Source organism: Hoplias malabaricus, chromosome 11 (genome assembly GCF_029633855.1).
Source record: "Hoplias malabaricus isolate fHopMal1 chromosome 11, fHopMal1.hap1, whole genome shotgun sequence".
Lineage (NCBI taxonomy): Eukaryota > Metazoa > Chordata > Actinopteri > Characiformes > Erythrinidae > Hoplias > Hoplias malabaricus.
The window spans coordinates 24,925,507-24,952,060 of NC_089810.1; the positions used below are offsets into that span (position 1 = coordinate 24,925,507).

Sequence of the window (26,554 nt, forward strand, 5' to 3'; positions counted from 1 at the left end):
CCACCCATTTTCCGACTACGTTCCACCCACTTCAGTCAGATTGGTCATCAAGCGGGTTCTTTCTGCGCTGATTGGTTTATCTGAGTTTGAGAAGGAACTACTATCCAATCACAAAACAGAAATGGGAAAACAGGTGGAGAAACAAAATAACGCCAGCCCCTCCCTCCTTCAGGATGTTGGGCAGAAAAGAGCACGCCACACAGTAGTTTCCTAAAGTTTGTCCACCCCGATTAAATGTTATTTAGCGGATTTTATATTTTGTGACGTTTACATATATTATATGGGGAATTTATGTGAATATTTGTAGGGATTTTAGTTAACATACCAAAACGGCATGTCTTTTCCCGACGTTAAAGCCTGTATGTTATTAAATGTGCGTTAAAATGTCCAGACATTTTTAAACAAACGTAACATTTAATTCAGTGGGGGTTCCACAAAGCAGGCTTTCTTGGTCGGATAAATTTAACACAAATAGAACTTTACCAAATCTAAGCATCACCCAATATAAATTTCTCGCTTGTGTTTTCCCCATCGGGCACATTTGACTTTGGATTTAAGTTATCTGGCTACACTAAGAAATCCTGAATTGTGGAATATCCTCCTACTTTGTAGAACAACCCCAGGGGAAAACAAAGTCTTGCATACCACTGCAAATTGCTTTTAATAAGTGGAAACATCACACCATGAACGCCTGTGTTTATGCATATGTTTGAGGGGAATTGTTAATATTATTTTCTTCACCCAGAATAAATATTACAGTCCTGCAGAACATGAACTGAACTGCAAGGAAATGTTGAAACAGCACGTTAAAAACGTTTATCAGTTTTTTCCCCAACAGTTGGTAATATTGTGCCATCTTGTGGCCAAAATACGGAAAAATATCATTAAAACGAATATATATATATAATATATATAATAATATATATATAATAATATATATTCATATTATTATTAAATGTTTATATTTTTTATATTTTAATTATATAACCAATTAATATATAAGCCTGACATATATAAAACCTGAAAATAAACAGAAAAAATAGCACATTTTACAAAACATTCTTTTTTTCACTTGATGCTTAGGCAAAAAACAATAAACAAAAATGTTTACAGAATATTAAGGCTTTCCACATAGATACAGATAAAAGTGTGGTGTACACCGTTTTGATCCACTTTATGTTATGATGACATTCCTTACTCAGGGACTGCGTTTTCCTTCATTTTTCTGCAGCTGACTCTTGTGTTGCTGGTGAATTTGTTGCATTAGTCGCTGGGTTGGCCATGTCTTCTTGTTTGTTTCTGTCCTGCCCTTTATTTTCTGAATTTGTTTGGACTGCCTGAGTTTTCTTAACACTTTCGGGCTGTCTGGGCAACTCAAACATGGGTTTGTATATATAGACACCTCCAGCCACTCCCAGCAATGTGGCAAAAGCTATCTGATTGAACGGGATCCGCCTTGGAAGCATGGTGAGTTTATATGAAGCTCCTCAGTCCGTCAGAGAATCATCTGGTGTAACACTCTGTGCTCTGTCAAAAAAGAGGGAAAAGCACAGCTGGGTTAGAAGCCATAATATCAGCTCTTCATAACCATGAGTTTTACTGCTGCAGTAATTCAAAATGTAATAAATCATATGTGCTGCAAAGAAGTAGCCAACAATATTTATAAAAGTGTTTATTTACTACTTTTACATTTTCCTATAAAACACAACTCCTGAGATGAATGACCAAACTGCATTGTAAACCACAAAATGAATCAGATTATGCACTATAGAAATTGTCACCCATATGAAGTGGCCATTTAGCCCCATTTTCCTATCATTAGCATCCCAAATTAAAACACTGGTGTCCACTATTGTTTGTGAAGAGGAAATAAAATGATGTAATTGTAAATGATGTGTAGAAATGAAAACCTCTGGTTCCATTCGCCATCATGGGAAAGAAATTTGAGTCCACGAGTTCCTCGACAATTCAGACCAAAACACTCTCTGACACTGTTTAAAGCCCAGACAATGAGGAATACGGGATTTGTGAAATTCTGGTGAACTTGCCCTTTAAGTGTAACTGTTGTTCACTGTGTGCTAAGGCGATAGTAGCTGTAGCCGCAAAGAATCTGAGACGAATAAACACAGCGGAGACGGGGCCAATGAATGGCTACATTAATGTCATAGGTTTGGAGGATTTACCTCAATAAATCACAAATAAAAAACAGGTGTATTCAGCGGCTATTCTCTTCTCTCCGCACTCACCTCGCTGCCATCACAGGACAGGAAGGTCGGCTCTGGTACGGCAGCGCGGAGAGGACAAACTACTTCACACAACACAAAATGTATTTCATTTTAATAAATTGAAATAATTCTCGTTTACATACTCATAACTTCTACATTTGATTCTCTTTTTCCAACGATATTCTTATACAGGAGAATTCAGACAGCCAGGATTTCTGATGTCATAACCCTAATAAGAAAATACATAAGCTGCAGGTGAATCGCAGAGTGAGTGGAGACTGAGGAATATCTGATATAGATCCAATTGCATAGGTTTAAATTTATAAGCCACTTTCAAGGCATTAGGACGCAATCGGTGACCGGAAGAGCACTTGATCCTGACAACTTTGTGCTGGTATTGTGATTTGGACATTAAACAGTTAACGTTCCGTCTCCGCTGGCGTGACGTCACTACACAGACACGGAAAAACTGTGGTGCGGTGTTCACGGAGGATTGTTTGTTTATGTGTTGTTTATGTGTTTGTCTGAGGGCGTGTTTACAGAAGGATGAGTGTTAACTCTGTGCGCGGCGATGGACAGGATCCGAGCTCGAGTTCCGTTCCGTGTCTCCGGTTCTGACACCGTGAAACTGCGCGCAAGGAAATCTAAACTTTACAACAACAGCCACCAGGACCAGCCAGGGCACGGTGAGTGTTACTACCGTCAAAATATACACCTGTTCCCCTGCGTTTCTTTTGCGAAGGCTTTTATCTAGATACTGGAACATTTCTGTGAGGATTTGATAACACACAGCTTCATAAACACCAGTCTAGTCAGGTTCTGATACGGTATGATTAGTTCTGTATTCCATGCATTACACTAAAGATTTCTTTTAAATATGATAGATAGGGTTTTCCCCCCTTTCTAATTCCAGGTTTCTTTGGGGTCAATGTGTTGGTTTTGTCTGTGATTTTTCGGCTTGTGAACTGCTTCCTGGTCCAGACCAGTTTTGTTCCGGATGAATACTGGCAGTCGCTTGAAATCTCTCATCGGATGGTCTTCAAATATCCTTTCTGAGTCACTTAAAGATACATTCAGCTACTACTGACACACTGCTGGCCATACACTGTATATGCACGTTTTCAATGCCTTTTTATGTTACTAAAGAGCAATTGGTCTGTCACTTGAATATGATTCTGCACTAGATGTGTTTTGGGATTGCCCACTTTATGAAGAAAAAACGTGTTCATTCAAATTTGGATTGAACTCTAACAAATACTGTAATTGTAATGAACTCTTAAACTCTTAAAGTGGGTGCAGGTGTCTTTGAATGAAACACATTTTAAACATGTACATTCCGGATCCATAGTGTTTGTGTCCTGCTATGTGTGTTTAAAACTTTGACTTATGTTGTTATGTATGGCTATGAGACTTGGGAATGGAAAGAGGGAATTCGAGGTTATTCCTACCCGCTCATCTTCGCTCTTATATATAAGATACTAGATCTGCTTAATTATGATAGTGTTCGGCTACTGGTAAGTGATCAGCAGTACATCACAAAAATACAATCACATAATTACTCACATACACCAGTGTTAACATGATACATCAAATTACTTTTCATGATATGGGCCCTTTTTAAAAGAATAACTGACCTAATCAATTAAAGTAGGCAGTCCTGGGTTGCAGGTAAATAGACAGGATATTGTATTTCTTGTCTCTCTCTATCTCATGGATCAGATTCTTCTACCTCGTGTTCTGCAGTCACTTCTTGCAGCATTTGCAGATGCCAAACTTTACGACTTCGTATGGAAGCTGGAGAATCCAGAAGTGGCCAAATGGACAGTAAGATAATGTCCTCAAAGAGTGTGGAAGTGATTATTAGAGCTACAGCATATATAAATGCTCTGTATTCAGTGTAGACTAGTGTGATTTGTTGATATCATAATTACAATGTCTTCAGTCAGTCTTGGGCAGAAGAATAGCTAATATAAATATGTTGGTTAAAGTTTACTTACTGTGACTTTCCCATGGTGAATACTTATTGGTAGAATATATTTGTATTAGCTCTTTTTGTGTGTGCAGTATTTCTGCCAGCTTTGCTCTTGGTTTACCTGGTACTGCTGCACCCGGACCATCACTAACAGTATGGAGACCACCCTCACCATTCTGGCTCTTTGTTATTATCCTCTAGATGGCACCAGGTTGCACAATAGGTTGGTTAAACCATATCAGATTATTTCACTGAACTAGAGGTCTACATAGGACAGATTACTTAAACTTGCTTCCGCCAAAGGGCATGCACTAACACCACACACACACACCAGAGGCCGACTGACCATTTTCAAGCTCTAGTATTTTGCAGCATATTAATGCACAATTGCAGTCGTTTGTTACTTTTATATTTTTTATTTAGCTTATTTCTTTTAATTATTGAGTGATTATTAATATATATATTAAAAAAAATATATATATATATATATATAATTTTTTATTATTTTTTTTTGCTGGATTTTGTGGTGGAGTAAAAATTTGTTACTGTACTTAAGTAGTTTTTTTTTTTTTCCATGTGTCTGTACTTTACTGAAGTATTTCCATTTTGGATGACTTTATTTTGATTTTACTTTAACTCCACTTCATTATGAAACCATTTCTTTTGGTTTATGTGAGATGTTTCTGAACAAATCTCCTGGTTCTGCAGAGCTCTAGGCATGGCACCGTTGCCAGGAGACAGATACAGTAGGAGCACCACAACAAGTGAACCTCAAGTTTTTCACCTAAAACCAAGCAATAAGAAAGACAGACTTTTTATTTTAACTGTTAAACTGACATTTTAAACTGTTTTAACATGTTAAGGGTGTTACTAGTGTCTCTTAACCTCTCTTACAATGTGTTGATTAAGCATGAGTCTTGTTACAAAAGTGAGAATAGGACATTAGAACTATAATAAATCGTGGTACTTTTACTTTCGATACTTAAATACATTTGAAGATAAATACTTGGGTACATTTACTCAAGTGGAGATCTACATCGAGGACCTCTACTTTTACTGGAGTAATATTTTACATTGAGTATCTGTACTTTAACTCAAGTACATGGATCGTGTACTTTGTCCCCCACGCATGTAGTCCTACTCATGCAGTCATTGGATGGTTTAACTGCCAGCTCCTGTGCAGGAAACTGAAAGTTAGTCCTGCGCTGCAAGATATTGTTAAGAGACCCACAAATCTGAACACATTTGGAATAGGCAATGACTTTCAGTTTTTTGTCAAATTTCTCAGCATTGTACAATTTTTGTCTTTCACTTCTGAAGGAAAAAAGTTTTAAAAATTGTCTGACCAGGCAACGTGTGACCAAAATCCTTCACATTTCACCATCACTTACCATTATACTTTCATTATATAGTTTTCTCATTCATATTTAAGAAAGGTGAAGTTCTCCTTATCACACTTTTAAGTCGTTTTCTCTGTTGTTTTCTGTGGAAGCTGGAAGTACCTGCTGCTGGTGTCGCTGGCTGTTGTCGTCCGTCCCACAGCTTTAATCGTTTGGTTTCCTCTGTTGCTTCACCACTTGTGGCATGAGGAGAACAAGCTGAAGCTCATCACTCAGCAGGGCCTTCCTGTTGCGTAAGTGTCTTTAACTTGAAAAAGTTGGAGAAATTCTGTACTAGTTATTCTTTGATAAAATCTTGCTGGAATAGCAGTAGAAGTGGATTTTTGTGCAAAGGTTTGGGAACCTAATGTAGAAACATGTTAGGTAAAATACTAGTAAATGTAACAGAATCTCCAGTCATCAAATTTGTAGATGTACTCTGTGTAGAAGATGTGTTAAATAATATCTTACATAGACCGCAACAATAACTTTTGATACTTGCTACTCTTACTCTACTAAAATGAATTTCTATTCACTCTGAGATGCATTTTTTAATATATAAACTTTTTTAGTACTGTTGAAACAAACTTTATTTTAAGGTGGATTTAAGTTATGTCATTTCTGTCACAGAGCTCTGACGCTGCTGTTTTCTACACTGATTGACTGTATATTCTATGGCAAGGTAAGGATTTTCCAGATACATGTTTTCATTATTTTACCACTTTTTCCATTTGTGATATATATATATATATATATATATATATATATATAGATAGATATATACATTTGTGTAAATAATTAAACAAAACAGAAGAGTTGTTTTAAAGTGTGTTAAATGTGGTTGTACTCTTATTTTTGCCTGATTTTGCTGTTTCTTCACAGTGGATATTTGTCCAGTGGAATTTCTTGAAGTTTAATGTGCTGCACAACGTGGGCGAGTTTTATGGGACTCACCCGTGGCACTGGTACCTCACTCAGGGCTTTGTGGTCATTATTGGCCCTCACCTGCCTTTGTTCCTTCATGGTTGCTCTCTGAGCTCTAAGAGAAATAGAATTCTGCTCTTCAGCACTGTCTGGACTCTACTAGTTTACAGGTGTGTGGATTATGAATAGCAAATTAATTAAATGCAGGACACATATATACATAGGACAGGGATGCCCAAAGAACACCAGTGAAAATGATGAGGAGCTGTCCAGAAGCCCACACTGAGAAAAGGAAATAGACACAAAAGAAAAACATTGTAGGAAAAATGGGAAAAAGTATCCTGAATGGAAAATAGAACAAGGGAATAGAGCAGACACAAAAAAAGACTTGTCATAAGGGTCAATGATAATCAGATTTTGTTTATTTTTGCAGCTTTTTAGCACACAAGGAGTTCCGATTCATATATCCTGTGCTTCCATTTTGTATGATATTTTGTGGTAAGTATTTTAAACCTATCCTAATTTGTGGTCATAAGCCTCAGGGTAGATGACCAGTCCTCTGAATTAAATATTTCATCAGTCTAGTTAGATTTGAACAGGGCTCGTTAAGTTAAAGTTGTGTATAATACATAACATTTTAATGACCTATTTTTATTTATTAATTTCTAAAATGTTATTATGGTTACACTTATATTGCACCTTTCTAGAAACCCAGGGATGTTTTTACAATCAGCACCACACAGAACAGCATTCCATTCAACATTCAATCCACACACACACACATTCTTTATTTTTATTTTTTTCCCTCCCAGGTCTATCTCTGGTAAAGCTGCACAGCTGGAGGAAGTCTGCTGCAGCTGCTCTGGTGGTTCTGAACCTAATTCCTGCTTTATACACTGGCTTAGTCCATCAGCGCGGTGTTCTGGATGTAATGGGTCATCTGCAGCACCTGTGTGATACCACTGAGCTCCAGAGCTCACCTGCCCCAGATGTCCTGTTCCTCATGCCCTGTCACTCCACTCCACTGTACAGGTTAGTCAGATGAAAAAAATACTGACCACATAACACAGAATTGTTTTGCATAATCTTAATGTAGTATTTGTTTTTTTTAAATGACCTACATCCTTCACTGCATTTAATAATTAACTTAGTAGTAAATAACGTAGCTACCATTAGTAGCATTGCAGATTCTCCCCTTTCTCTGATGTGCATTAATTTAGGGTTCTGCACAGGCAGCTCTGTCTGCGGGTTCTGCTTGATCCATGCATTAAACAGCGGTATCAAATTCCCAAAGTATTGCGCCACAGCCAGCAAACAGCTAATGATTCTGTGGGCTTGATCAGGCGGGTACTTTTGTTAGTTGCTAGTGGTGGGCTCAGACAGGCAGATTACTGGGAGTGGAGAGGGTGGGAAGACAATAACCTGCAAGTGAACTGCAGAGAAAAACTACATCACTCTAACTCCTTAATATAATACATGCATATAATGAATCATTCAGTCTTTTGTCCTTGTTTCCATGTTTTGCCCTTTAATTTAATTAACTATGAAATAGTGACGTTTATTAATATTATTTATGTATATACCTTGTGTATAGAAAGTATATACACATTTGACAGGTATGCTAGTTATAGTAGCTGTTTACCTCACTAAAACTGCACTAAAATAATTGTTTCTGTGGTTTGTTCAGTCACCTCCACTGTCCAATCAAACTGCGCTTCCTGGAATGTCCACCAGATCTCACAGAAAGTGAGGATTATATAGAGGAAGCAGCCCTGTTCTACTCTGATCCACTCCACTGGCTCAGAACAGCGTTCCCCAACAAATCCACACTGCCTTCACATGTGGTCATTTTCGATCTACTGGAGAAGGTATTTGAAAAACACAAACTAAAGCCAGTGGCACTTTTGTTTTATATCTGCGGAATTTAATGGGTAAAATGTAAATAATCATGAAGTAGTTTAATGAAGAGAAACTCAAATTTCTGGTGGTGTTAATTAGAACCCAGTTTCTCCACTTCCACAACACAAAGTCAGTGTTTACTTTGTGACCTCTGCATGTATAGGCTTTTTTTTGGGGGGGCACACATGGACCACACCTAAAACTGAGTCTGAGCTAGGAAAGGTGAGCTCTGAGAAGGCTGTGGGCAAAGTGCCTGACCCTTCCTTGTCGTTCAGTAGAAAAATTGGTCATGGAAGAAAGGGAGGTGGCAATGAGATGCGAAGTTTGTCACAAGTGATCGAAGAGATTGAGGAGGATTTATAGGGTATGGAATGTGCATGAGGAGATGTCTCGGGCACGATCCTTTGCCCAGACTTATTTCTTAACTCCACTGTATGGAATGATGATGATAGAACATAGTGGTTCTTAAGGACTATTTTTTTTTCTTAACAACAGCTTTTGTTAGTTTTAGCCCAAAACCCCAAAAAAATGTCTCACTGTCTCAATTTCCTGTTTCTGGGCATTCACCACCACTGTGAACAATCTTTGATGGAGTATGATTCTCTAGAACAGAGCGTTTCACACAAAACTCTTTATGTTTTAATTAAGTGAGAAATCAGTTTCATTCCATTTTAAACAATGCAACATATGAGCAAGTTTGTGTTAATGAAGACTCTACTATACTTTTCTCCAACCATTTGTAGGATATTTCTGCCTTCCTGGATGGGAACATGTTTGTGAAGCAAGCTGAATTTTTCCACACTCATGTCCCTGAAGGACGAGTGGGGAGGAAGATCCTGATTTACAGACACTAACTCGAGGGTATTTATTTATTTTTTTTTAAAACATGAACATGAAACTGACAGATTTGTGCAGCTTTTCTAATTAAATATTTGATTTTGTATGCTTTCATTTGTCTTTTCTTTAAAAATGTGTTTAAAAACATGAGAAAATCTCACGTATGTATTGTATGCTTTAAAAAACTTACCAAAAAACATGTTTATTTTATTTTTTAATCTATAGACATTTGTGCATGAACTAGTGCAACAGAAAACAAAAACTACATTTTGTAGGAATTTGGGAGGAAGGGAAAAAAAAAAAAACCTCAACTGGAATGTTAACTTCTCCAAAGGTGAGAAGTCCCAAATAATACATAAACTTACAACTTTTAATCCTCCGTATTACTTCTACTGGACAGAATTTAATCAGTGTGGACATTTAGCAGCAGGAAGAAGACCATTTACACACCAATCAACACACCAAAAGAGGACCTCTCCAAAATGATCTAATATCAGAGATACCAATGCTACTATAGTGGAATTGTCCAGACAAAATTTCAGTGGAACACACTCAATTTATTTGGTCCGTTTTACCTGATTGTCCATTTCTTTTTTTCATAGATCTGTAATTATTCTTTGGTATCTACAATTTTGTGACATATGCAGAATTAAGATGAACCTAATTAAATTGGTTTTTAACATATTTTGAATTGCAAAACAAACACTTTCAACTAGAGAACCAGAACATAAATCTGTCTCATAATTCACAAAGCTCTGTTGTGGGCTCTGAGAAAGGAACACTACAGACTACACCCAGAAACGACTGCAAAAAATACAGAGCACACGCAAGAAAACATTCAATCAGCATTTACATTTGTGCAAAATCACAAAGAGGGTAATGGTTGACTGAAGGGAATGATTTTAAGCTTTCATTAGTTTAAATTAAATGAAAGGTACTCATCTGCTTAAGGAGCTATGATAGAAACAGCTAGAATCTGAATTGTGCGCTAGTATTTTGGGTCAAAAGGCATGGGCCCCAGCTCTATTTTGACTTCAGTGAAGTGTCTGTTGGAGCTGCGTCCCGATCGAGTCCACTTCCTGTCCCTTGGAGGAGCGGGTCGCTGGTGCTTTCGCTGCCGCTTGACCTCCTGCTCCGATCTCACCTTTGACCCCAGCCCATCCAAGGGTCGACTGTAAATTTACAAACAGCAAATGATTTAAGGTTTTTCTTCCTCAATTATGTTAAACCTTAAAATTTCATGCGCTGCTCATTGTGAACATGCAGAGGCTACTGTGTCTCAGACCTAGCAGCAAAAAAGGCAAGAGAAGAGTGAGTTAAGCTCAGAAACGCATGCAGTTTGCAGCTCCTAAAAGTCCACAGCACACTGACCAAACGCATTCCAGCACACACTAGCAAGAACACTGTCCTGCAGGGCCAGACATAATCCCAAAAGTAGAATGTAGAATTGGTTAGAGCTCCATCATTCCAGTCAGTTCCTAGTGTGAGCAGTTTTGTCTTATCTAGACCATGCTTTGCACTGAGAATAAAATCTATGTACTAGACATGACATGGGACCAGAGCCTACCCGGAATCACTGGGCGCAAGGGTCGAACAAACCCTGTAGGGTGGGCCTGTCCATTACAGGGCAACTCACACTCACAACTATGGACACTTTTGACTAGCCAATCTACCTACCAATGTGAGTTTTTGGACAGTTGGAGGAAACCCATGCAGACACGGAGAGAACACACCAAATTCCTCACAGACAGTGACCTGGAGTGGGCCCTAGGACTCATTACATGTGAGATCAAGATGAATACGAAAGTAATTATTTGTATCACGTTTTAACTTTTAATTATTAATTTATTGTTCACCCTCAATTTTGTTGTTTTTGAGGAAATAAATGCAGGTCGATTTTCAAGAGGCATGTTTATTTCAAATATGTTCTAGAGCACAATGAAAGCTGGTGGAAGAATGTTACTGAGCTCTGTTTAAGGTAGAAAGAATTTTATGATTTAAGATGGGGGCAAAAAAAGCACTCAAATGTAATTTAAGTGCCATTAAAATGAAAGGGGTAATGGAAATTTGTAATTCTGTCTAGAATGCATTCTTTTTTTCTTTTTCTGCATGCGATATTTTGTTGTACTTTTAATTAAACGTAATGAATAAACCAGCATCTTTCCTCCTTAAAAGAGAAACAGCATTTTAAAAGAGAGCAGTCTTCAGGAGCTCTCGCCTTATTTCACCTCTCCTGGTTTTGAGGGTCCTTAGGGATAAAATCAGGAGGGGCAGTTCAGAGTGGGCACCACACTTTGACTCTGTCACTGTAGCCTCAGCCACAGACGCCCTGCTCACAAGTTGACAAAGTAAAATACTTTCAGTCCTGATCTCAACTCGCACATACGCCCGTGCAACCCTCATTTGCGTGTGTCCGTCTAAGCGTGCAAAGGTTTCCCAATTCTTCTATTTTCCTCAACAAGGGTGCTAACAAGTGCCTCTCCTGTGGGTCTGCAGCAAACAACACTTTCATGAAGGGAATTACCCATGTCCCACTGCAAGCCTTGTGGAAACCTTGAAAAACAGATAAACATTAACCCTTTAAGTGTAACTAGCATATTTTCACTTTATTAAGACCTGTGAGGTTTGAGTCATGTTTTAAAAATGCTGTTGTTATGGGAAAATCCCTGTTTAAATGTAGTATCTTTTAGCACCCTTTGATAACGTCATCAAAATGCAACTTCCAGGAAGGTCTTAAGACAAGAATTGGGACAGGGGGAGTGTGTTAAGTTAGCCTCAGGATTCTGACAGTTTCATTCTGATTGGCTATCTGCTTCCTCCTGCAAGTCATGCCATAACAGCAGACTAGTGAATGGTCCTTTTGCATGTCAATCAAATTTCATCTCCTGCATTAGTGGGTGGTTCTTGGTGTTAAGTGGCAAAAGGTACCAGACTCCCCCTAGAAAGTCTGGTAATGCGAGACTATGGCCACTGTTAAATGTTTCCCCATGACAAAAAAAATAAAAAATAAAAATAAAAAACACTGCATGCAGTGTGGCGGACACTGGGATGCTGTTCCTAACTTTTTTTTATGCAATTTATGTAAGTTTTTCGGTATAATAAACATTCATGGATTTTACAGTTAAACTAGTAACCATTTCCTGTCTACTATGTACCTTTGGACACCTATGCTAGCAATGGCTAACAGTTATTTCAAAGAGGTGTCTATAAAGTTCTAGTCTACTCTGGACATTACAAGTATAGATTAATAGAATTTTCATGGTTGTGTGGGGACAATGCAATCCAGCACCGAAATGTTAACAAATTCCCCCCATAATCTACATATCTGGCTCCATGGGACAAAAACAAACATCGCGTTTGTGTACCATACCTGTATTTTTTAGGATGTCTTTAGAAAATTCTCCCACATTCACATGGTTACAGGTGCCTTTCCACTTCTGAACATTCAAAATACAGCTGCCAAAATTGAAACATTAATGTGCCTTGGAAAATGTTGGGCCAGTGTGCTAAGAGTTTTAGATGAAGATATTAAATGTTTCCACATGTAAAAAGAATAATGAGAGATACTTACCTTGGTCCATACCGTTTTGTGTATGTATCTCCAAAGAAGTGCCTGTATATGTAATCATCCAGATCCTCAAAAACATCATCATCCATTTCCTGGTACTCATGCATATCCTCCAGGTAGTCTTCCACACCGCTGACAAAGTCAGTGAACAGCATTTGGTCATGAATAAAGAGCCCATTGTGGAAGAAATTATTGATGAAGCTCTCCAGTTCTGTCCAGTGGTGGAAGTGACCCACTTCCTGCTGGAGGTAGCTCTGGAGGAGCTGGTTGAACTCGTCCGCTCTTATTGGCTCCATGGCCTTGTTGAAGAGGCTCATGGACTCTTGGTATGCGCAGTCGAAAACGCCAGTGCATCCTTTGGGCACAGCTCTCTGTCCCATGTTGACTTCGTCCTTCTGGGCGCCAGGTTTCCGTGTGTTTCGATCAGTTTGGAAGGAGGAGTCCATTGTGAATTTGCGAGGGGGCTGGTGCAGGGGTCTGTGGTGTTCCCAGTGGTTTTCTTCTGTGTGTTTATCATCTTCCTCAAGCTTAAATTCCTGCTGTTCAGTTCTTGCATCCTTCCTCTCATGATACCTCCTCTCCTGTGATCGTCGCTGCGTGTCAAACATGTTAGATGCCGAATCTTTCAGGTGCCTGAACGTGGACTTGACAGAATCAGAAAACTTCTTAAGGTTCTCCTTGACTGCTTCCTTGGCTTTTTTGATCTGCTCCTTGTGGTGGTGCACAAACTCTTTGGTGGAATTCTTCACCGCATCAAAAGTCTCCTTCACCTTCCCCAGCATTCCTTCTTTGGGTTTCCTAGGTTTAAACTGCCTATCGCCTTTGGATCTCTCATCTTTTGTTTCCACATAGAGTCGTTCCCACAGATCTGAACGCTGCTGTTCGAAGCTCAACTTTTTCTCCAGCTCCTGAAGTCGTGTCTGAAGTTCTTGAGTTTCAGGATCCCGTTCTGGTCCAGATTCTTTCTGACTCAATTCTTCCAGCTCGTCCCTAAGTCTCTCAGTCACTTTTCTCTCCTTGTCCAACTCCTTACGCAGAACCTGCGCCTCTGCCATCAGTGCCTCTTTCTGGTTGAGGAAGCTACGAACCTTCTGCTTCTCCTCTAGCAAGTAGTCTTTCAGTCTCTGATTCTCAGACAGAATGGAGTCTGCTCCAGCTCCCTTTTCCTCAAGCTCTCGGATCTGTGCTCTGAGATGCCGTAACTCATCCTGCAGAGTGGACAGAGATGCCTCCTCTCGCTCCAGGGTGTTCTTCAGAGCTCGGTTCTCTGAAGTGAGATGCTTCTGGTGAGACTCCATCTCACTCTTGGCCTGCTGAAACTGTTCAAACAAGTCTTCTTTCTGTGCCCGAGTTTGACATAAAAGCAAAAAGAAATTAAACCCCCAAACAAGCCCCATACCTCCTGTGTTACTTCTCTATATCCAGGGCTGAGTAATATGGTCAAACAAATTACCTCATCGTTTTGCCATTCCATATCTGTTAGGTGTACAAATAGGTTATTAAGCATTTTTGTGTAATGTATAATTGTAATTCAACATTCAAACATTCATTCATTCTCTGTAACTGCTTATCCAATTCAGGGTCGCGGTGGGTCCGGAGTCTATCCAGAATCAGGGGTCGCCAGTCCTTAAGAAGGGGACACACTCACACTTTCACTCACATCTATGGACACTTGAGTCACCAATACACCTATCCATGTGTGTTTTTGAACTGTGGGAGGAAACCGGAGCACCCGGAGGAAACGCAAGCATGGTGTTAGAAACCATCAAAACGTATAAATATGCTATATTCACAGCTGCTGACACTGAAATCATTGCAGTGCTTTTTTCTTTGATGGAACTCATAAATGCAGTAATGAATGAATTCTCCTCGTTTGTCAGTTTTCAAACTATTTAATCTTTACGTTATTTTCTTTTGAATAAAATTACAAATTTTAATATTATGCAAGAGTTGCCATAAAAAGACAAATGAGCAGGAGACTGTTTGAATTTTGAATTACAATTACACATTACTCAATGATTTTTGTGCACCTTTGTACACCTAATATAATCACTTTTTTTGTTATTTTTGTTCACTTTTTGTTATTTTTTTCTCCAAATAACTAATTTCTAGCTAACCCTGTTCCATTTTTTGTGCTGTTCTCAATGAATGGCTAGATGTCTGCTCCTTACATGTCTAGTGAACAAAAGATGTACATTCCCACATGCCATATCTATATTCTACTGGCCACCACTAAGTCTGAGTATCAGAATGACAGTCGTATCTATTCACTACCCAAGGCCTGTGATTTCTTGTTTAACAGGAACAATAGAACCAAGGAACTTCACAATATCATCAATAAAAAAAAAACGTAACACATAAATGGTGAATTTTGTTGCAGCTATTTTCTTGAAAATAAATCCATGTCAAATGTCCTATATGTGTAACTAATGAAACCAGTAAATAGGGGTCACCTGTAGCTCAGCCTCTTTGTCTCTGAGATGCTGGTTCTCTTTGGTAATCTTATCCATTAGGTCTGTCAGGGACATCACCATGTCTCGCTTGTTCTCAGGGACTTTCCTCAGACTTTCAACCACATCCTGAATGCACATTGCACACTGGTCAGCCAAGACAAGTTTGGTGTGTGAAGTTTGTTTTTTGTAAAAGGTTTTACCAGTTTTCTGCAAAATAAATATGTGCTCGCTCAAATTTGTCCTGCTCTGATTCTAACCCTGGAAAAATTGCATGGTTCATCAGCATGCAGAATAAATTTGTGCATTAACAGTCTGAGAGTTTCCGGTCTACTGTCAAACATCTGAGAACCCCTGGCCTACATTAAGAATAAGGGGGGAAATTTCACCAATAAACCATAACATTATAGCCACCTCTTTGTTTCTACATTCACTGACCATACAGGCGCACGTTGTAGTTTTATAATTGCAGACTATGAAACATTAGTTTTACCCCGTTCTTAAAATGGTCAGGACCTCCACAGGACCACCACAGAGCAGGTATGATTTGGGTGTGTATCTTTCACAGTGCTGCAGTGACAATGACCTGGTGTTGGTGTGTTAGTGTGTGTTGTACTGGTATGAGTGAATCAGACAAAGCAGTGCTGCTGGTGTTTTTAAACACTGTGTCCACCCACTGTCCACTCTGTTAGACACATGGACCTTGTAGGTCCACCTTGTAGACATAAAGTCAGAGGCAGTAGCTCATCTGTTGTTGTACAGTTTTTGTTAGATGTCCTCTAGTTTCATATTTTTGGTTGGTGGACTATTCTCAGTCCAGCAATGACAGTGAAGGCTTTAAAAACGTCAGCAGCACTGCTGTGTCTGATGATAATGTTATGATTGATCTGTGTATGTTACTCATTTTGTCAATTTTTGAAAGAAAATCTGTCAATTTTACAAACCTTACTTGAGATAAAGGTATCTAACTTCAAGAGTTAAGAGTTAAAGCTATCTCAGTGTCACTGAAACGGTTTCAAGCATCAACCGAAGGACAGATTTTGAAACTGAAACAAAGTTCACCAAAGAGGACATGCAACAGGAGAAGAGACAGGACAAAGAGGGAAAAGCTTACACAAAAACCCCTGGAACTTACACAAGAACCTTTCAAAAACTCAAGCAGACAAATTCCCTGGGAAAATCATGTACTGGTCAAAACTAATTTTAGTAGCTGCTTATGCCTTAAAATGGCTTGGTTATAATAACTCAGAAAAAAGTCTAAGCTCTCTGAGTTACATTTATCTTCTAGCAATATTCCTGGGCAATCTCCAGTGACAGGACAATTTATGTCCTCTGTATTATAGTTATTAAGGGTTCTCAACTGGTCCCAATATTTTGGCTGCTTGAGCCCAGATCCTAAGAGAAATAGAAATACATTTCTCGTCTCTCTGCACTGCATCCGCCACCAGATGATAAAGATAAGACCTTGCTGTTGGTTTCTTTTTCTCTGTGACACTGATGGAGTTCTCGAGTCTCACTCGGTTCATTTACACGGGTTTTCTCCACCATCCGATGTCTCTCCTGTATCTGCACTGTTCCTATATCACACAAACGCACAGATTAAGTTTTAGCATATATTATAGTACCCACACATCTTTATACCAGAAATAAAAGAAATTAAAGAATACATTTGCAGTACAAATGAACAGGTCTGTTTATATGGAGGGCTGGCCAAAATCACAATATATTTCTTAATTTCTGTCTATACAATATAATTCTGATATCTATATAAACAATATAAAAGCCAGAGAAAACTTCCAAGCGCTATTCTATAGGTGATGCTCGTCTATGGGCATATTAATATAAAAGTGTACCTAACTTATTGATACATGTGAATGATATACATATACTGACCATAGAAGTGTCCAAAGCCCATGCTGATGGCGATAATGAGGGCGAGCAGGATGCACTTGTTGAGTGTCCCACTGACCTGCCTGTGCTGAGGAGCAAAAACACGAGTCTCCCCGAACTCCTCTGCTTCCTGTTCAGCTTCATCACCTCCCTAATACAGAGTTCATACAGGTTATCACTAAATAAATTTAAATACTAACAGGCAGAACATTATTCTTCTCTTCAACTCTATACTGTTGCTATATAAACACAAACCAGACCCAGGGAGACTAGTGTTTATACAGTTACCAAACACACACATGCATACTCACAGATTTACAGGAGGTTGATCATTATCAGCTCAGTTACAGAGCAAACACATACTTCAGTATATTAAATATATATTACAGATTTTCCACTCCTGCTCCTGGACTCTGTTTAGAGCTTTCCCTGCTCTGACACAGTGTCAAATGATCAGGTTTTGGTCTCCCCAATGCCTTATATATATATAAAAAAACACACACACACACAAAAAACACAAAGCCATGATGAATCTTGGGGTGTACTTTAAACTAGGCAATGTGTACCAAGTCCAGGCAGTTTTGACCCTGAAAATCCAGTTTGCTTGACTAATGTGAGTGCTCCATACTGTGCCCGGGCACAGTTCAGTTGGACTCACAGAATGTAAATGTGATGTCAATGCTCTGATACTTACTGTAAACACATATAGCAGATATACAGTACTGTGCAAAAGTACCAAACACCTAATATTATTACTATTATTATTAATTAAAATAAGTTAAATAATAATAAATAATTTCATAAAAAGTGTGATGCTTGTATACAATTATATATAAATACAAAAACATAAAAACAGCAAGCATTTCTAAATAGCAGATGTGAGCGAGTGCGAAGAGCACAGTTTATTTCTAGATATTCTCTTTGATCGTATGGATTTGTTAACTCAACATTTAGTTCAACGTAATGAAGTTTTTAAAACTGGCTTTTAACTTTATTTATTCTAATATATTACATGTTTTTTTTATGTGTTTTAGAGCACAAAAACTTATACAACTCAGATAAATATTTTTTTAAATCTCATTTTCTCAAGTGCCTATAACTTTTTGCACTGTACTGTATGTCTTTGAGCTCTGTAACTACCCGATTTGTGTGACCTGCCAGATTTGAACTGTGCATGCACAGATCTTCACGCCTGTAGCTTATAGCTTCAGAGACTGGTCCCCAAAGCAGATGGGAGCTTTATCTTGAAGAGTGAGTAACATTAAACACACATGAAGGCTTTCCTCACTGTCCTACAACGTTTTAAACAACCGACTAGGTGTGTTTATTTACAGCTGAAGATATCCGTGTAGATATTTTGAGGTAGTCTTCTGTTAAATTAAACATGACAAATATTGATGTGGGACACACGTGCCGTTCGGCTAAAAAAGGCTGTGTACATTTACAATTATCCTCAAAGAAGAAATTAATATAATATCAGAACTATATGAAAAGTATACACAAGCATCATGTTTTGTGCATGCGCAGTTCAAATCAGGTAGCAGCCCAAATCTGGTGGCTACAAACCCATCCAGGTCGTGTTCCACCATGCTCCAAGTGTTTCTGGGTAGGCTCTGGACCCAGATCAATCTTGTAGTGGTTACAGATAATGAATGAATGTAGTCTTAGACTGGGATCACATGGGTCTACTCTACATACGCAGGGTCTAAGGCTGAGAGGCAGGGTTTGCTGAAAGGGTTTGGTAAAATTCATGACTATCTGCCTCAGAAAAGAACCTTATGTGGAGTGCGATTAAAGGGAAATACCTGTGCCACAGAATCAAAAAAAATCTATAAGGCATGTGAAAGTCCTCAACTCCGCTGTGCTGTGCAAAATTGCATTTATTCCAAATAAAAACCAATGTCTTATGATGTAAACATGCTCAGGTGTGGAAAAGTAAAATTGCGTGTGAGCATAAGTGGGGGGACAACCACATTCCAGCATGGTACGTTTCAACTGAACCAAGTGCAAGCACACCACTATTCTGTGTGTATGGGTGCATACTAGTGTGTCTGTGTGTTCACCACCACATATTACTTAATTGCAGAGTCTTGCTGTTGTTTTACACTGTTTTAAGCCCTGGCCCATGGATCTGCTGACATCAAGGTACTTGACTTCAACTAAATGCTAAACGAAAACTTCTATCCATAGGTTGCAGCCATGTGATTTTTTTGGCATAGGCACTATATTGAGGACAGATATTCTGTTTTCAGAAAATATAAACAATGTAAACAAATGGGAAAAACAGATACATTTCTCTCATTCACAGATCCTCTCCCTGTGCTGGAGAGAGTCTTACAACACAGTGAAGCACAGGCGCCCACCGCATCTTAGTGTGAGAGGCATAAATGTTCCCACAGCGTAGCATAATGAGGAGAACAATATCTTTAAAATAGGTTTGCAGCAATAACATTATTCTTCTTCCATCCAAATCTGAGTGAGTTATTCATACACAGATCATATAGAAGCTTCAGTTACTGTCTTACTTCACTCAAGTTTGTTTCAGTGTTTTACCTCATTTTCTCCTTGTTTACAGGTAAATAATCTGATCCTGCTGTCACTGCGTTCTCAGAGAGTAACAGATTTTTGGAAAATAATATTTTATCACGACTGCCTAAATTATTTCTCTTTGGCTTAATGAAAATAGTTCTCCTTGTCTGAAAGTGTGAGTGATTAGTGAGAGAGGTTTCCATGCCACAGTGAAGCAGAGGCCAAATCCCAAATGTCTCCCTACACCCTCCGTAGGGCACAGTGTCAATCATAAAATAACAGTTTTTGCACTCACAAAGTAAAGTATTTTTTAGTGAGCTATAGGTTTAATGTTTTATTGTTGAATTAGCATCTAATTACTGCCTGTGATGTATGATGTGCACTGTATGATGTAGTGTATGGCGCTACTTTGGGACACAATCCGAGCTCCTCTTCTGACTGACTCCAGTGAACATAGCCCTGTCTACAAACGTGACGCTGAAAAATGGGTCAGGGATCCATACTTATATTTCTTTCATTTTAACATCTAAATGAGGACTACCGTTGTTTACAGAAATAATAATAATAGTGTTGCTCTTCATGTGGTAGGGCAAAGATCACTCTGAACACTCTCTTTCTGTTAAGATTATCTAACACAAAAATGCTGCTGGAAAAGTTCCACAGTTAAGTTTGCACATTTTCACAAGTTGTGTAAACTTGCCACAAAGCACACAAACTTCTGCATAAAGGTGTAAAAGAAGAAGTTAAATTGTTTTATGTACCTCCTCTCTCTCCTGCTGCTCCTCAGACTCAGATCCGGTGGTGCTCCTCCTCAACCTTCGCCTTCTCACCACTGGACTGGCCTTTTTCACACCTTCTTCATCCTCACATTCATCCTCAGTGCTGCTGCTGGAGGCTCTGCGCACACTGGGATGCTCTGCTGGAAAGACTACAAACACACACACACACGCATGCGCGCATACATGTTATACATCCACTAACTACAGTAACAGCCTTTGATCTTCAGGAAAGTCTTTACACTAGATTTCTGTGATAACTTGATGAATTCTTTCACGAGAACATAAGTAAGGTCAGGCACTGACATTGAATGATTTTTTCTGGATCACAAACACCACTCCAACTCATCCCAAAGTTACTAGATGTAACTCTATCACTCCGGAGAACAGTTCCACTGCACCACAACCCATTGCTGGGGTGGTACTGAAACATCTAAAATGCCTGGGGTCTGGTTTATATTCCACAGTTGAGAACACTTCTGCAAACACATTTACAAAAATCCGCTTTGTTACGTGAGCATACTAGCTTTCATAGATGCAGATCAGAAATTACATGAGTTCACAATGACATGGTGAGGTCTAACAATGTTTCTAACACACCCACACACCCCCACAGAGTAATCACATCTTCACTGTAAACATCATCCAGTACCAATCCAGTGATAGGTTTTATACACTGGATACAAACACACAGCTCAAGGCAGCTGTGTCTAATGTTCTCTAATATAGCAGGACAACCTTGGAAACAAAACAACATGTGGAAAATGACCTGAGGCTTAGGTCTCACTCGTGTTTTTCATTCAGCATGAACAGCTTCTGACTTAAAACCATAATTAGAATCCAACTTTTACTAATCATTAGCAACATGGCAAAAATTCCTGAATAATTATAATATCACCATTTATGACACATGACCACCCAACTCAGATGGCACTAATCAGAATTCTATGATAATACAGTGCATATGTAACATGATGTAGCCTGATATTTAGAAATTATAATTATGCAAAATAAGTCCAGACAAAAAAACAGCATAACTAAAGAGGGATTGTGAGATTTATTCACATGTTTATCAGCATCAGATGTGGCCCAGCACCACAGCAAACTAAACCCAGGAGTATGAGCTGTGATAAGCTTCTATTTCCAGCTCACACAGGGGAATGTGTTTCGTTAAGGGCCACAACACAACTGGGTCAACAACCTCATGGTGGCATTTCACACAACAAAATAAACACACACACAGACCAAACATTCCACATCAGTAATCTACACACACAGCCATTGGTCTGAGGTTTCATTAGCTGCCTGATAGACTTAACGTGACAGAACCTGTTCATCACACACACACACACACACACACACACACACACACACACAACTAATCTAATCACAGAGCCATTAGATTTAGTTTTATCAGCTGCACTTATAATCACAGGATGTTTGGTCTCATTTTAAGGATCCAAAATATCTTAGCAGACTATTAAGGTCTACTAACAATAACCAGTGGACTGATAAAGACAGTCACTGATGCTTTAGGTCTGCACAACACCGCCAAAATCTTTTGCACATCCACATTTTTTTCTGAAATCAAGAATAACAAGCCCTACTTGGAATATTTCTGTGAAAACTTGATAGCATTCAGGCATGGGAACATTGGTGACGTGAGGTAGTGATATGAAATGATTACTCCTAGATCACATAGACAACGCCAACAGATCCCAAACTTATTAGATGGAACTACAATGAACACAGTGCCACTGCTCCACCACCCAATGCAGATGGCTTCATATTCATTTAGTCAGTGCTTGGCACTGAGCACAGTAACCTGGTGACACATATAGATTCATCAGACCATCCTATTTCGGTCCGTAGTTTTATGAGAGTATACAAGCATAAACGTATTCTGTATCCACAAAGAATGCACCTCAACATAGCTGAATTCACTAATAACAAGGGGTGCCTACAAACATTTTTAGGGTGTATATGTATAACTCACTGGTTTCTGGGGCACTGAAAGTGTACTGACTGCTAGATGATGTTCCCAGGTAAAGTTCTTCATTGCTTGTCTCTTTGCTGTCCTTAGGGATGGGCTCCTCCCATGGGCCAAGCTCTGCTTCCCTAGCATCTCCAAGGGTGATGATGTCAGAGTGATCGCTGGAGGAGCAGGGTGTGACATGCTCTTCTAGTCCTATCCCCTCCACTGCCTATATACATTAACACACAAATAATAATAAATATAGTAATAATACTTGTAGTTATTATCTGTTAGTGACAGTCCTACTAACAACATAAGTTATACACTTAATATATTTTATAATTCCTCAATATATGTTCTCATTATTTTTTCTCCATTTGGATATTTAAATTTATCTCAGTCCCTTACACGTTTCCTTTATTTTAAAAGTTTTGTGTGAGTCATTTTGAACCACCTCTTGAAAAACATGTAATATCCAGAGCCAGAAATGAAATAATAAACTAACAATAACCTCCTTGGATTTTTTTTTTTTTTTTTTGTCTTAGTGGAACAATCTGTACCTGCTGGCATGATTCAGTTTCTACCAAAGTCTCCTCTTTAAGGGTAGTGTCCATAGAGGTGTCTCCACATGCCCCTGGGTTATCAACTGAAAACAAATTTGAGTTTTTAAGGGTTTCAAACGTGCTGCGTCATTCTTGATTTTATTGTTTTAGTCTTAGCAATCCACAAGACTTTAATTAAGTAATCCTCTTAGTGGCAGTGTAAACAACAGGCATTAATATCATGCATTTCAGAAACATCATGAATGAAAATCATGGAGAGAGTAAATAAAGACATAAGAATTTGATCAAATCTGCATAGAGCGGAACAGCCCCTGAAGCTCTACCTTGAGGAGAACTGATCTGATCTGGAGCTGGAGCTCTGTCCACCTCCTCCGGATCATAATCTGCTCCGTTCTCAGCTCCCAGCGTCTCAATGTCTGAGCCCTTCAAAACACAGCACACGGGTTTCATTAAGCTCAGTCATATGGCCTTCAAAAACCATCTGCAATTAGCTTCATATTCAATAAACGAGCAGGGCACACCATTAGTGGTTTTCTACCCTACAAATCCTGTCTTTGTTTTTATTAAGGATGACCTGCTCAGAGATCAGAATCACAATGTTGTTGAGAGAAAAGTGCTAAAAGAATGTTCAGATGTAGCCAGTACTTTAAATAGATATGTGAAGGCATTCATGATATTCTGAGAGATTAAAACATTGAGAAGTCATTGGACCACTGTGGTAAAAAATCTGCTTCTGTAAGCCCCTGCAGATAAGAGTTATATTCCTCTGTAATGTCAAGCTCAAGTAGTATATCTGTTCTATAAAATGTGTATGAATTGGCAGATGTGCACAAGACAAATATTGGATATTGGCATCTGCCCACAATTCCTGTGTATGACAAGATATGTATGTTAGGCATGTATTACCTTATATTTTTCATTTGTGCATTTAATTTGGGAATATAGTATAAATGAATGTTAATAAGTAAGGCTTTTTTCATTCATTATATTGCAAATGGCCAATAATTTAAATTCATCTGGTTATAGGATGAGAACTGTATTTGGAAACCTAACATTAGTCGAAAAGTTTCCTTATGTCTGAAAGGATATCACTCACCTCATTGCTGATGACGGTCCATCCACATGAGGACTCTGTATCACTCGAGGTTTCTGACATGTTGAAAAAACAGCTGGCAAAAAGCAGAAGAGTCTACAGTGGAACCAGCAAAAACTACAGGATCTGCTGCTGCAAACAAGTTCAAGCATTTTACATATTTGTATATGCAAAGCAGTCTACACTTACTTGTGTATATAACAAAACTAGTATTGTGGCTGTACAGTGTGGTGTATTTTACATGCAACTACACTATTTGCCAAGCTTTACTCAAAAGTCAGGTTGCCCCCACAGCTGGTAAATCATTATTTGTACACCACACAGCAGCACTACCACGTCTGTAAATAAAATGTTTCAGGGAGATTTGAAACTAAAAAATGGCCACTCTAAATTATAGTTGAGATATAATAGTGAGAAGCCACTGTTATGAAATGTTAATTCATTCATTCATTGTCTGTAACCGCTCATCCAATTCCTCCCCGGAATCACTGGTCGCAAGGTGGGATGACACCCTGTAGGGAGCACCAGTCTTTCACAGGGCGACACACACTCTCACAATCTCTCTCACACTAAGTCATCAGTCTACCTAGCAAAGTGTGATTTTGGATCGTGGGGGGGAACCAAAGCACTCGGAGGAAACCCACACAGACATGGGGAGAATACACCAAACTCCTCACAGACAGTCACCCGGAGTGGGGCTCGAACCCAAACTCATCTGGTGGTAGGACCCTGAAGCTGTGTGACAGCAACACTACCTGCTGTGCCACCGTGCCACCCAAGATGAAATGTGCTTCTTTATGTAGAAGAGTCTTGTGTGGATCTTGGTGGAAGTGGTGGAAGTGACAATGGCAGAAAGGTCCACAAAAATGTTACAGCCCTATTGCATCACTCATGCATTGTATTGTACCACTGAGCTAAAATAATCCACCTGAGCTATGCATGTAACCCATCATAACCTTAGTAAGTGCTGATAACCTATGGATTATTCTTTCCCAGACGTCCACCAGGAACATTTGTAACATGTGGCATAGTACCAATAACAATCATAATTCTTATTTACATGGATCTAGCCAACCTTTCTTTATTATTTCACACTAAACAAGCTGGTTTGCATTTAAGATTGTTATCTGTGAACCATCTCTATTCTCAGTGGCTTCTCTAAACAGCCCCTCACTTTAAGAAGCAGACCAGGTTGAAACACACCTTAAGCTACATAATGCATCACGTTTAATATATTACTATATTAAGATCAGTCAATAATGTGTTCTGAAAATATCTAAATATTTAATGTTTCTTTAAATGTGTCTTGTTTAAAAGTGTCATACATATGTTGTTGCTGGGAAATAACTTTTGTGCAGGCTTTTCATACTTAGTCATACACACATCTTGCTGTAGATTCTCACACTGGTAAAATATAATCAGTCATTTCTTCCCGAAAATGAATTCTTTGCAATATAAAACAGCCATTAAAATGGCATCGAGCCACCTCTGCATATGAAATTCTGTACGTAACTTGTCTTAGGCATGTTTGCCTCCATGTGGGGGATCCACTCTGCGGACCATAAAGTGGTTCATTTAGGCACTACAAAGCAATTTGACATTTCATCTCATGCGTGTTACACTTTAAAAATGTAAGATAGTAAACTCATTAAGCTACACGTTCAGAAAAACCGTGTGCTATATTTGGTGGTAAAACGACTGTGATCCTTTAAGATGAAACAAAACACTAGAAAAAGATGCTTGAGGAAAACAGGCCAATCTCAGCCTTAAACATATTTAAAGCCAGGGATAATCCCGTCATTTAACAGACAAGTGACATGGAACAGTACAAGGCATTTGAAGCTTCTGAAACACAGGAAATTTTCATGTTAGCCTTCTAAAGGACTTAAAAACAAACACAACGCCGATTCTGCAAAATTTTACTGCAGCACCCCAATTACCCCGAGGGTTCCCAGGAGTGACACTGCCTGTGAGAAAGACTGGGAGAGTTTACCTGTGAGAGACACTCGCCTCCGCGACCGAACAGCTCTATAAAACCTCAAAACTGTGCGAAATGTGAAATGTCCTCCACGCAGCAACAGCAGCTCTCCGCCTCAACACACCAGCGCTCTACCAACATCAATAACAACACGTCGAGCCCGGGAGATGTGCACTATGGGAAATGTATTTCACGTACAGCAGAACGAAGCACACGCTGCGCCGAAATAACTACAACTCCCACTTTTAAAGATTAGTGGGCAATAACATATGTCACGTGACACTGCCTGCATTACATGGGAAATACTGGGGACCTGTAGTTTGTTTTTGTTGATTGTTTAATGTATGAGATTCTGCTTCAAAGTTTAAAGTTTCAAGTTGTTCATTTAAACCCTACTCGTGACATTCCTTCAAAATAGATTAAAACGTGCACCCAATAAGTTAATTCATTAATAAATGGTGGGGACAAGATACATCTTTTTTCATTTATTTAGAAG

The 26,554-nt window shown here is 38.9% G+C and overlaps 3 protein-coding genes across 10 annotated transcripts; 1 reads left to right on the plus strand and 2 right to left on the minus strand.

Moving 5' to 3' along the window:
- Positions 1-177: 177 nt before the first annotated feature.
- On the minus strand, positions 178-2,292 carry LOC136709556 (protein PIGBOS1). 3 transcript variants are annotated; one of them, XM_066684878.1, is made up of 2 exons: positions 2,247-2,292; positions 178-1,527 (listed from the first exon to the last, which is right to left on the minus strand). In XM_066684878.1, exon 2 carries the CDS (start codon positions 1,464-1,466, stop codon positions 1,218-1,220), a length of 249 nt encoding a protein of 82 aa, XP_066540975.1. In that variant the 5' UTR covers positions 1,467-1,527; positions 2,247-2,292; the 3' UTR covers positions 178-1,217. The 3 variants fall into 3 exon arrangements, with proteins under 3 accessions (XP_066540975.1, XP_066540974.1, XP_066540976.1); XM_066684877.1 differs by having other exon boundaries at positions 2,184-2,285; XM_066684879.1 differs by lacking the exon at positions 2,247-2,292 and adding an exon at positions 1,911-2,150.
- Positions 2,293-2,525: 233 nt separating this feature from the next.
- pigb (phosphatidylinositol glycan anchor biosynthesis, class B) lies at positions 2,526-9,364 on the plus strand. 2 transcript variants are annotated; one of them, XM_066684874.1, is made up of 13 exons: positions 2,526-2,619; positions 2,755-2,911; positions 3,139-3,268; positions 3,622-3,739; positions 3,945-4,049; positions 4,290-4,420; positions 5,690-5,830; positions 6,207-6,258; positions 6,459-6,670; positions 6,934-6,998; positions 7,313-7,532; positions 8,188-8,368; positions 9,143-9,364. In XM_066684874.1, exons 2-13 carry the CDS (start codon positions 2,797-2,799, stop codon positions 9,251-9,253), a joined length of 1,581 nt encoding a protein of 526 aa, XP_066540971.1. In that variant the 5' UTR covers positions 2,526-2,619; positions 2,755-2,796; the 3' UTR covers positions 9,254-9,364. The 2 variants fall into 2 exon arrangements, with proteins under 2 accessions (XP_066540971.1, XP_066540969.1); XM_066684872.1 differs by lacking the exon at positions 2,526-2,619 and having other exon boundaries at positions 2,670-2,911.
- An 83-nt stretch (positions 9,365-9,447) lies between these two features.
- ccpg1 (cell cycle progression 1) lies at positions 9,448-26,217 on the minus strand. Of its 5 annotated transcripts, none has more exons than XM_066684867.1 (11): positions 26,074-26,217; positions 24,084-24,212; positions 23,311-23,410; positions 22,985-23,070; positions 22,446-22,653; positions 20,435-20,601; positions 17,148-17,295; positions 16,719-16,831; positions 15,258-15,383; positions 12,808-14,144; positions 9,448-10,408 (listed from the first exon to the last, which is right to left on the minus strand). In XM_066684867.1, the coding sequence occupies exons 2-11, from the start codon at positions 24,141-24,143 to the stop codon at positions 10,225-10,227; spliced, it is 2,529 nt and encodes an 842-aa protein (XP_066540964.1). In that variant the 5' UTR covers positions 24,144-24,212; positions 26,074-26,217; the 3' UTR covers positions 9,448-10,224. The 5 variants fall into 5 exon arrangements, with proteins under 5 accessions (XP_066540964.1, XP_066540965.1, XP_066540966.1 ...); XM_066684868.1 differs by having other exon boundaries at positions 24,084-24,209; positions 26,074-26,207; XM_066684869.1 differs by having other exon boundaries at positions 24,084-24,156; positions 26,074-26,172.
- Between the last annotated feature and the right edge of the window lie 337 nt (positions 26,218-26,554).